Source organism: Chinchilla lanigera, unplaced genomic scaffold (genome assembly GCF_000276665.1).
Source record: "Chinchilla lanigera isolate Chin_1 unplaced genomic scaffold, ChiLan1.0 scaffold00132, whole genome shotgun sequence".
NCBI classification, from domain to species: Eukaryota; Metazoa; Chordata; class Mammalia; order Rodentia; family Chinchillidae; genus Chinchilla; species Chinchilla lanigera.
Window position 1 is genome coordinate 1,624,842 of NW_004955533.1, and position 11,743 is coordinate 1,636,584.

At 45.7% G+C, this 11,743-nt stretch overlaps 1 protein-coding gene across 1 annotated transcript in view; it reads left to right on the forward strand.

The window, feature by feature from the left end:
- Oca2 (oculocutaneous albinism II) overlaps positions 1-11,743 on the forward strand; it is a gene marked incomplete in the record, with an annotated part of 273,796 nt that overhangs the window by 101,964 nt on the left and 160,089 nt on the right. The window contains 4 exon segments of the mRNA XM_013507666.1: positions 1,792-1,863; positions 6,314-6,379; positions 9,200-9,256; positions 11,466-11,590. Of these exon segments, the coding sequence (XP_013363120.1) occupies positions 1,792-1,863; positions 6,314-6,379; positions 9,200-9,256; positions 11,466-11,590 (320 nt within the window).

The window sequence follows — 11,743 nt, forward strand, 5'->3', positions numbered from 1 at the left end:
GTTCACCCCGCCCACTGCCAGAGAAGTTCCTGTGGCTTCTTAGTGAAAACTTCCTCTGCCACGGGAGCAGGGAGGCCAGGACTCCGTCTGTAATGGCGGCGGGGTCCTGGTGCCCACGCACTGCCCTCTGGGAGTGGCTGGGAAATACCTGGCTCTCTCCATGCGTTTCAGCTGGGAACCGTGGCGGTGTGTGCGAGCACAGACTCCCTGGAGCACTGTCTCCAGGGCTGGCTCAGTTCTGTGGCTGAGCATCAGCTTGCGTCTGCGAATCTCTAAGGCTGAGGGTGAGTTCCTTCCCTGCCACTTCCTAGGGCCCCCGTAAGCAGCAAATAAGAGAGTATCATCAAATGTTTCGTCAGCTGAAACAGAAAAGCAGAACATGAATGGAAGGAATTACTAGAATTTAGTAGCAATTTATTGGTCTTTAGATATTTTTATTTAAAATAAATATAACAATTCTAAATTATGAAAGATCAAATTCTTGGTATAAAAATTAGCTGAAAATTAGCTTTGCATCTAGAAGTACAAATTATGAATGAAATGATTTTATTCAGAGTATGAGTTTCAAGTAATTACTAATAAGAATGTCAGGTTCTATGAGGCAGAAGCTGTACAATAATTGAATTAAAATTACTTTCTGGATATTAATAAGTAAATACTGCCTGTTGATATTTAATTTTGTACTCAGCCTTGCCACATTCCTTTTGTATTTTTATCAGTTTTTTTTTTGAGGTATAATTGAATTCCGTAATTTCACTATTTGGGAGTGCACTATTATTTTTACTAAATTTAGAGGTTTGCAGCAATCACCTCATGATCTAGTTTTAGGGTATTCTGTCACCCCACAAGGACCCCAAGGACCTATATTTTTAGTCAATCGTTTTTGCTACTCCCAGTCTCAGGCAACCCTGCTTTTTCTACACTTTCCTTTCTAGATAGTTTCTGTAAGTGGCATGATGCAATATACAGGCTTTTGTGTCTGGTCTCTATCAGTTAGCACATTTTAAAAAGTTGTCTATTACAGAGTTCCATTTTGTGTAAATTCTGCAGTGTAGCATATATTACATTAATTTATCGGTTCACTATGGATGCACATTGGGCATGTTTCCAGTTTTGATGCATGATGTGGACATGTTTACATTGCTGTTGTACAGATTCCTAGTAGAATTTTGTCGTTATTGGGTAAATTTGTACTAAAGAAACTGCTAGACTGTTCCTCATAGTGACAATAGCATTTTACATTCATCTCATTAATGTATGAGGGCTCCAATTCCTCCACATCTTTGCCTTCCCTCAAATTGTGTTTTAGAAATTTCACATCCATTTGAATTATAGTTAAGTAGAAAAGATCCTTGTACGGTGCAGTGGTAACACTGGAGTCTCAGTTAGATGAAGTGTTTGTGTGCTTTAGGTTTAACAACAGTCTCAGTAATTGGGAAGAACTGATTTATGTTGTTGAACTAATGGTTCAGTTGTCTGGGGAGTGTACAGTAAATAATTAATGGCAATTTACTGCAGGTTTCTTTGTAGAACACACTTTATCCAAACTGCTACTGTTTTGTCAGGGCTATCTAATTTTTCAGGAAATGAAAGTTTTGTTCAAAGGAAGAGTGGTGGCAGTTGGGTGTCTGTGAGGGGTCTGGACTCTGCAATGCTGAAACCCCTGGCTTCTTTATTATTTTAACAGATACGGTGTACAATAGTCAACATAGACACTGGTGTCAATTCCAGCTTTTGTGTATATTAAACTCCTTGTGGACTGCAATGAAGTCATTTCCTGTTTTCTTCCAGATTGTTCACAGGACTCTGGCGGCCATGTTGGGGGCCCTTTCAGCATTAGCAGCTCTGTCTGTGATTGGCGATGTAAGTTGCAATGTTTGAAATCACTGGCTTACCACTGGGTATAGTGTCACACCCAAGAGACACTGCAGGACTTAAGCTTTATTTGGTATTTTCAATTCTTTGATATGCTGCTTCCATGTTTTTGCACAAAAACCATACTTAGAGGTATGAACTAACAAACAGCAGTGATGAATGCTTTTCATTTGATTTTATTACGCACACATCCAGGTGGTTTTACTCCCCGTTTTGGCTGAAGAAAGCCCCGCTCTACTCATGTGCTTGTCCAGGGCTTGGCAGTGTGAGGCTGTAGTTGGTGTTGTCAGCTCTCAGGAACTGGACTAAGAAGCCAAGCTGGAGCAGAGAACGGGAGATGAGTGGTGGTGGGGACTCCATCTTGGAGACAGCGGAGGGTCTGGAGATGCATGTACGGGGTGATGGCGTCTTTTCGAGCCTGAGTGTGACCCATCTGGAAGGGACATGGGGAATGCATATAGTGAAGTAAGAGAAGCCAAAACCAAGTACCCGCTGGAAACAAGGGCCAGACTTGTTTGAGAGGCAGCGTTGGAACTGGACCGAGAGCACTTCCAAACGGGACAGCACGTGGGTCTGGACTTGAAAACAGCTCCATGGAATGTGATGACTGTGCTGAAAATTGCCTCCAGCAGCTAGTCATCCACCTCCAGAATAATGACTAGTTTAGAAAACTGATTTGGAGAAGCAAGTTGAGTTGGTTATGATTCTTTAATTTAAATTTCGAATGTCGGCCTTGCCTGAAAGTAGTAAGAACTTGAAGTTATTCTTGGCTACAGTTGGTATTAAAAAAAAAAGTTAATCTTAAAAATAAATTTAGGGATAAAGCCATAGGTGTTTTTATTAATGATTGAGGAGTAGAACAATCTGTTTTGTTTTGAAAGTCACTAACATGGAACGTGGGGGTTACATGCTATGAAAAGCCCTGAAATGCTCTTCCCAAAAGCCAGGTCCTGGCTGTGGATTTGCTTCTTGCTCTCTGCTCCCTTCTGACCCTGCGGCTCTGTCACTTCTTGTTGCTGGGACAAAGCGCCCAACACCTGTAACTTAAAGGAAATGAGATTTATTCTGGCTCGTGCTTTCAGCACATCGTCAGCTGGCTCCAAGGCAGAACTGACATGGTAGAGGGCCTGGCAGAGGAGAGCAACTCAACTCAGGGCAGCCAGGAAGCAGAGGGCAAAGGGAAGAGCTAGAGACAAGAGCCCACCTGCTATGGCTGTGTCTGAATGTCCCCGCAAAGCCTCATGCAGTCATGAGGGGCGGGCTTTTCAGAAGTGGATGAATCTAGAGCTTGTGGTTGATTCATGGTCCAATGGTGGGATGAAGGGTGTGAGTGCTGCACCTACCCTAGGGTGAGTACTGCATACAGTATAAGGGTTGGAAAAAGGGCTGTTTCCTTCCTGTCTCCTTTGCCACTTTGCTACAGTCTGCCACTGTGAACTGTTCCCTGCCACGCCACCCTGCTTTGGAATGGCTGAGTATGGACTGAAACCTCTACAAACCGTGAGCTAACTAAACCTTTCCTCGCTTAACTTTGGGTGTCGGTATTTTGTCTCAGTGATGAGAAAAGACACGAGGACAACACCCTTCCAGGTTACACCCCCAGGGACCCACCTCCAACCCAGACCCACCTCCTAACATCACGTTCAGCTGTGAACTCATCGTCAGATGAATCTGTTGATGGCGAGTACTGCCATGATCCCCCCACCTTCCAGAACATGAGAATTTGGGGAGACATTCTAGATCTGAGCTACAACATTCCAGCCTAATCCCCAAAAGTCTCACATCCATCTCATGGTGCGAAATGCATTTAGTCCATCTCTACGTGTCACCAAAATCTTAATAGTTCCAGTGCTGCTGAAAAGTCTAAGTCCAAAGTCTCCTCTGAGACTCAAGGCAAACTCTTGACTGTGAACCCTTATAAAAATAAAAAAGAAAATTGAATACTTTCAGTATAGAATGGCGTAGGGTAAGCATTCCCATTTCAAAAGGGAGAAAGAAGTGAATGGAGAGAAGTGGATTCAAAGCAAGATTGAAATCCCGCAGAGTAAGCATTAAACCCTGTTCATCCAGCACTGTGATTGGGGGGGTTTGTTGTGGTGAGATATGAGTTCTGATGGGCTTGGGTGGCCCTGCTGAAGTGACATGGCCAGTTGCAGCCCTCATAGGCTCCCTCTTGGTATAGCTCCACTCACTACCTGATGGAAATCCACATTTCTGGCATCTGCAGCTTCCTGGGACCTTTACTGCACTTTTGGTTTTGCTCTCACAGCTTCACACATGACCTCTCCGGGGCTCCTTGCCCATCCTCTGAAGCCCTCCTTTGGGATTTTCGTAGAAACCTCCCTGACCCCGTAACTCTTGCCTCTTGCATATCTGAAAAGCCAGTACCACGTGGATGATGCCAAAGTCTGCCACCAGCTTGAGCAGTAGTAAAGGGGCAGGTTCCTTGGGATCATGGCTGGAGCAGCTTCTGAGTGCCTACATGGTCGACCTTGCAGGGAATATTTCCCTCCATGGCCCTGAATGGGCAAAGCACCCCGAAGAATCTCTTCTCAAAGGAAAGCTTTATAGCTTTGTATCCTTGAGCCTGTGAAGAGTAGGGTCTTGATTATTCCTAAAATGCCTTCAAGCCATCTTTCCTTTTTTCCTGATTCAAAGTCCTTGGCTTCTTTTAATGCTAATCTTTTCAGCAACTATGTTCATTGCCTTAACTTTGTAGGAATTTCCTTTCTGGTGAAACTGAAAACTTTTCAGATGGGCTTCTCACTGCTGATTTTCATAGCGTGTCTGGCTAAAAGGAACCAACAGTACCCTTGTCACAACCTGAATGCTGGGCTATTTTGAAATTTCTTTGGACTGATTAGTTTGCCACCCTTAAACTCAGTTTCCTGCAAATCTTAGAATTTTAGCAAAATGTAGACACATTTTCTGCCAGGGTGTTATATACATGCCCTGTGTATATGCTCTAGTGGTGTCTTTGCTCTCAATTGAAACCTCCTGAGCTTGGCCTTTCCTGCCTAAATTTCTATCAGCATTCTGGTCCTCTGAGCTCTGACAGTATTGCATATCCACCATTGTTCATGACATTCTAAGGATTCTCCAGCCTGTTTTTCCAAACCTTTCCAAACTCCTACAAACAAAGTCCAAAGGCTTCTAGACCACTGCTCAGTTACAGACACAGCAACAACCCCACTTCCCTGGGACCAAAATCTGCCTTAGTCACTTTCTTGTCACTGGGACAAAATACTCAACACTTGTGACTTCAAGGAGGGGAGTTTGTTCTGGTTCACAACTTCAGCCCACGCTCAGCTGGCTCCAAGGCAGTACTGGCATGGAGGAAGAGGATGACAGAGGAGAGCTGTTCAACCTGTGGCAGCCAGGCACCAGAGGGAAAAGGGAGCAGCCAAGAATACACCCTTCCAGGTCGTGCCTCAGTAACCCACCTCCAACCAGGTGCTACCTGCTAACATCCTATCTAGCTACGAACTTCTTCAGTGATGCGTATAGCACCCCCATGATGCAATCCCCTTTCACACTCATGAGGATTTTGGGGGACATTTTAGGCATTTGCCATAGTGTTGGCAAGCCTATGGCATGCATGCCACAGCAGACTGCTTGGATTATTGAAGGCTCTGAAAGGTTTGCCCCTGTTTTTGACCACAAGATAGGGGCACATGGGAGCAGGACACAAGACTGTCCAAGCGGTTGTCACCTGACCTCATGCCTTACAAGGAGAAAGGCACATGTGGACTGGCTAGGAGGATAACTGTGTCAGTCAACTTTGTGTTGCTGTGATAAAATACCCAGATAATCAACTGAGAAGGAAATGTGTATCTTGGCTCACAGCATTTGAGTTTATAGTTTGAGTTCAGTTCATAGTTGGCTGGCTCCATTGCTTCTGGCCCTGTAGTGGGCAGTGCATCTTGGCAGGAGTGTGTGGCAGAGAAGCTTCTCAGCTGGTAGTGGCTGGGAAGCAAAGACAGTAGGGGAAGAGACTGGCATCCTACAGCCCCCTGCTGGCACGTGTCCTATCTGGCCTAACCTCCTGCCACCTGACCTCCTAAACTTCCACCACTTCTCATTAGCACCAGGATCTGGAGAACAAGCTCACACAGGCCTTTGGGGGACACTGCAACTCCAAACTATAGCCTTAACCTCAAGGATCAACTCTTCCATTCAGGCAGTACTTCTTCCTAAAGTTTCGAGAGGTAGGGTTATTTTTCTTAAAGTTATGTTATTACATAGGTTTGACAGTACAGATGGAGTAAGTCATAAATTTTTTTCAGCAATGTTATAATCCAATTTCAAAGGCAGGCAGCTGGTGTGTTTTCAACTTTGGTCCAGTGAGTGCATTTATAGTAAAGGGCAACATATTTTGGAGCTTATCCCCATGAGGGTGGTCACAGGATTAATTGGAAAATTTGTGCTTCGATTGCAGAGACCCAGCCTGACCCAGGTGGTGGAGTGGATTGACTTTGAAACCCTGGCCCTGCTGTTTGGCATGGTAATTATAGCCCTCCCAGCAGGACACCACTCCAAGCTGCTTAAACCCAGGTCCTTTGCTGCTGTTGCTGCTGTTGCTGCTGCTGCTGCTGCTGATAATCTTATCATTATATTAAAGATGCTGTGTCTCTTGACAGTGAGGGCTTGCCCGAGAAATGATAGCACAAGTCCAGCTAATTTCTTTAGAAGAGAATGGGATGACTGGAGCTCTGATTAGTTAGCTGGAGAGTTTCGGTTGAAGGTCTGTGGAACAATAAATGAGGTTGCCATGAAGAAAAGTTAGCATTTTTCAAAGAGTTTCTACTCTTAAAATAAAAAAGTGGCATATCCCAAAATAAGTGGGCCATATGAAAGTTTAGTGGTTAGAAGAGCACTTTTAATTATATAAAGGAATAAATTGACCCTGATGGTTCTCGTGTTTGCTAATTGATCATATTGCCAAGGGGCCGTGCTGTGAGGAATGTCACCAAGTCAATTTGTATGAGTCAAACTTAAATGCCAAAGTGGATTGGTGTGTAACATTTGTCATACACCAGTTTAGCTAGAATAAGTGGAGTTTGGCAAGGGCCTAGACAACGGTGGGAATGACTCATGCATTCTTCAGCAGACCCCAAAATAGTCCAGGGGTCGGAAAGAGAGTTTGTCTCCCTGGGCCAAAAATTCAGTCTGTGTAAAGCAGCTGCTGCATATCCTCGTTATCCTTGCTAGCCCTTGATCTCCCCTGAGGTTGAAAGATACAAGGAGAGTCCTGCTAGGCCTCTGTGTGACTGCATGTGTGCTCCCAGCCCCCATGGAAGGAGAGGCAGAGCAGTGTCCTGAACGGAGTCTTCCTTGGAGAACTGATGTTTCTGTTGAGTGCTGAGAAACATATAGGATTTGGGCACCCGGGTGGAAGAAGAGAAGATTTTAAAAAATTTAAGTGACTGATGTGTTAGTTTGCTAGAGCTGCCATATAATGAAGCACCACAGACTATGTGGCTGTGGCAACAAAGACTCATTTCTCACCACTCAGGAGGCACAGGAAGTCTGAGATGAAGGTGTCAGTGGAGTCAGTTTCCTCCAAGGCCTCTCTCCTTGGCTTGTAGATGGCTGTCTCCTCCCCGTGTCCTCACAGGCCTTCCCTCCCAGTGTGTCTGTGCCCTGCTCTTCCTATCCTAGAACGATCCAGGTTATACTGTGTTAGGTCACTAGTTGTCTTCCCTAATGATCTCCTTTTAATTTAATTGCCCCCTTGAAAGCCCTATCTCCAACTGCGTATTCTGAAATGTTATGGGTTAGGATATCAACATGTGAATTTGGTTGGGTGAGTGACAATTTAGCCCATAAAAATGGCCTAATGTACTTTTTTCTTAATTGAAATTGGTTCACCAGGCACTTTCAAATTCCACAATTATAGAATAATAGGGGTACAAAGAAAATATATATCCTTGTTCTCTTCCTTTTCTACCTTATTTTCTATTAGTAAACCACCAATGGGGCCATTTACCCCAACTCCCGAGTTCTGCTGTCTCTTGGGTGTCTTGTCAGCTGGTGGGGAACAGCTCCCCTGATAGTATAAGGCTATGCAGGCCTCCACACGCATATTACACTCATGCATGCCCATGTGAATCTTCCTTTGTGTGTGAACCATGTGTTCTACAAACACCCCACAGCAGTCTTTCAGGTTAAGATGAGCTCAAGACTGCTCTACACAAGATAAATGGTTTTGCTTTCCACAGTTTATTAGAAAGACAACGTTGGGCCTGCTGTCTATAAAGTGCTTTAATTTACATAATTTTGTTGAATTTTTGCAACTACCTTTCTAGGTACAAAACACTCAGAAGTGAGGTGAAAAAACTGAAGTTCAGCAGGATTAAGGATTTTTTTGTCTCAAGGCTGAATTACCCCTAAGTGGTAGAGTCAGTGCTTGAATCTGCATCCTCTCCTTAAGTTCAGCCTGTGGTGAACAGCTGGAGCACAGGAAGCGGACGATGTTCTGAGCCCAGTCTCCACAGTGGAACCAGTGTCCCTGTCGGGCCCTGAGGAGTACCAGGGTTTCAGCATCTGCCCGGAGGGAGGGAGGGAGGCATCGCGGATACGATGAGCTGAAAAACAATTCAGTGGTGATGTACGTCACCTCTGATGAAGCAGAACACCTTTCAGCAAGTTCAGGCTGGTCACTGATGAAGTCGGGGATGACTGGGTCTTCACTTTTTGTTAGTAGTGAAAGTTGTTGTTTACACCAAATCATTCTCATCAGTAGCCCTGAGAGTTCCAGGTTCATACAGAAATGGGAGGATGCTAACTTCAGTACAGTCGCCCTACTGCTATATGTTGATCAAATTGGCAGCAAAAATTAGTTTAATTACTTTAGGAACAGAAATGTAACCTAGTTTTAAGACCTTGAGCTGTCTCAGTGTGGCCGCGTGGTGATCAGATGGGGAAGGTCGCCTGGTGGTCTGTTCCCCCGCTGCTGCTCCGAGCATGAGCAAATCACCTGCCTCCCTGATTCCTCGTGTCCTGCTCTATAAGACAGAGGGTGATAATGGTAACCCAGGGAGTAATAGTGACACATGATGTTTGCTGTGAGGATCGAATGGGATGATAATGTACCTTAGAGACAAATTCCTGGACAAAAATGTAAGCAGCTTGCAAGAGGATCTACTCAAGAAGCCAGTAAGTGCACAGACTAAGAGACTTCCCTTTCAGCAAGACATCCGGCAGGTTGATTACGCTGCTTTCAGAGGCCAGAGCTCACGTCTGTAGCTCATCGGTCTGTTGTTGTTCCAGTATGATGCACCACTGGAATAACCTCCCATCCCGTTTGTCTGTTTCCCTGCAGATGATATTGGTAGCCATATTTTCAGAAACTGGGTTTTTCGATTATTGTGCTGTGAAGGTAGGTATGAAGTGCCTAGTTAATTTAATAGTTAATGTTCTAATTAGCTGATATATTCATAGCTGTATAAATTAAAGTTTCATTTACTTAAAGCAAATGCTTTAAAATTCTACCCTTTTCAAAATCGCTTTCGCAAGGCTGTGACAGTTGCTGTGTTAGGCGTGGCTCTGACAGCACTTCCAGTCTCTCCATAAATACATGAAGCTGAAGATCAAGGGGAAGTACTCAGGCTGAGTGAGTGCACATTACTCACACTGGCGGGTGAGAACGGCCCAGAAAACATTGTTTTGTATATTATAATCTCCGAACATTCAGGCCATTGGCTTCTGATTGCTTTGCTTTTTGGTAAAGCATGTCAATGATCACTTTCTAAATGTGTAATGCAAACATTACACACGCACCATTTCTTTAGTTTTAAAAATCCCTTAAGGATCTTATTTATTTGTTTATATTTGGTGTTGGGGATTGAGCCTAGGCCTGGTGCATGCCCAGCATGTGCTCTACCACTGAGCTTCACTCTTATTAGAATTGTTTTTGATTGGCAGGTCATAATCATATACATTTAGAGGGTACAATGTGACATTTCAGTGTGTATGTACACAACGTGGCTAATTAATTTTTCTGTCATTTTGATCACCTGCAATTTTTTACGGTGAGACATTTGGAATTTAGTGTTAGTTATTTTGAAATATATACTATGTTTTACTAATTATAGTCGCTGTACTTGTGCAATGTGTTCAAACTCTGTTCCTTTCATCTGTCTGCAATTCTGTCGCCTTTGACCAGCGTCTTCCCATCCCCTCCCTGCCAGCCTCCGCCCTCCAGTAACCTCCTCTGTTCTCTCCTTGTATGAGACCAACTTTCTAAGATCCCACAAATGAGTGAAAGTATTTAGATCTATTTTTCTCTGCCTGGCTTATTTCACTTAACCATAACGTGTTCCAGTTCTATCTATGCTACTGAAAACGACAGGATCCCTCCCCACCTTTTATGTTACTGGCAAGTGTACCCGGGGGTGCTCTACCACTGGAACACAGCCCCATTTTTTGCATTTTTTCTTCTAACATGGGATCTCACTAAGTTGCCAGGGTGGGACTGGAATTAGGGATCCTCCTGCCTCAGCCCCCTCAGTGCTGTGATTATGTGTGCACCACCGCAGCTGGCTGGCATCCCTGTTCCCTTTTATGGATGAACGATACTACCTTATGTGTATGTACCACATTGCCGTCATTCATTCAGCGGCTGAAGGATGTGTAGGTTGGTTTCCTGTCTTGGCTCTTGTGAGTAGCCCTTCCCTGTGAACGGGACAGGTGTCGCTTAATGCACAGCCTTTGACTCCTTTGGATCGAGGCCTGGTGGTGGGATGGTGGGGTCACAGGGTTGCTCTGTTTTGGTTTCTGAGTAACTTGCACACGGTTCTGCATGGCTGTGCTCACTTCCGTTCCCACCAGCGGTGTGCGAGCGTTCCCTCTCTCCACCGTCTCTCCGGTGCCGGTTATCGCTCATCTTTCTGATGAACCCATCTCACCAGTGCGGTTTTCACTTGCAATTTTAACTGGCACCCTGGTGCACTCTGCCAGGGCCTGGCTCGGGGTGTGCAGTGGCTTCACTGGGCGTGGCTGGCAGGAGGAGAGCCTGCTGCGCCCCGCTATGCAAAGCCTGGTGCTGACGGTGATACTGCTGTTGGGTGGGAATTGTTCTCTTAAAAGTAATGTATTCAAACTCCAAATACGAGAACAATGGTGTGACTCTTGTCACTTTGTGCGCCGTCGTGCACTTCACGGTTGGATACCTGGCTTCTTTCTCCGGATACACTAAAAATATCCCTCAGATTCCCCAAGAGGAGCAAACACCGGAGTCACACACGTCCCTAATGTTGCAGCGCCAGCTGTGACTCAAAGCCTAGGTAACTGGGAAGAGATTGACAGTTGACATTTTGTAATAAATCTGATCATCTCTGGGCCCTGTGAAGACAGAACGAGGATGAGAAGAGAAGGCACAGGCCAGGGTGGATCTCGATTTCCTAGGCACTTTGGGGGCCAGCGGGGTCAACGGCACCTCGTCTTGGCAGGTGTAGGGCTCCGGATCTAAGCTTTAACCCACCACACAGTGTTTGTTCGGGTCCCTGTCCTGGGGGGTCACTAATGGAAACAGGGCCTCTCCTGGAAACGCCGACCCTAGCCTGCTCTCCCCACACTGCGCACCGCAGGCGTACCGACTGTCCCGCGGGCGGGTGTGGGCCATGATCACCATGCTGTGTCTCATCGCCGCCGTCCTCTCTGCCTTCTTGGACAACGTCACCACGATGCTCCTCTTCACCCCGGTGACAATAAGGTAGGCAGGCCGTCCCCACGGCGCCCCCACCGGCTCAGAGCGCTGTGTGCTGTGGCTGCTCCTCTGCCTCGAGGCTTTCTGCTCACAGCCGCGTGAAGCGCGGGCAGTGCCCACCTTCAGGGCACTCACACGGGCAGCGCTGCTTCGCGTGCC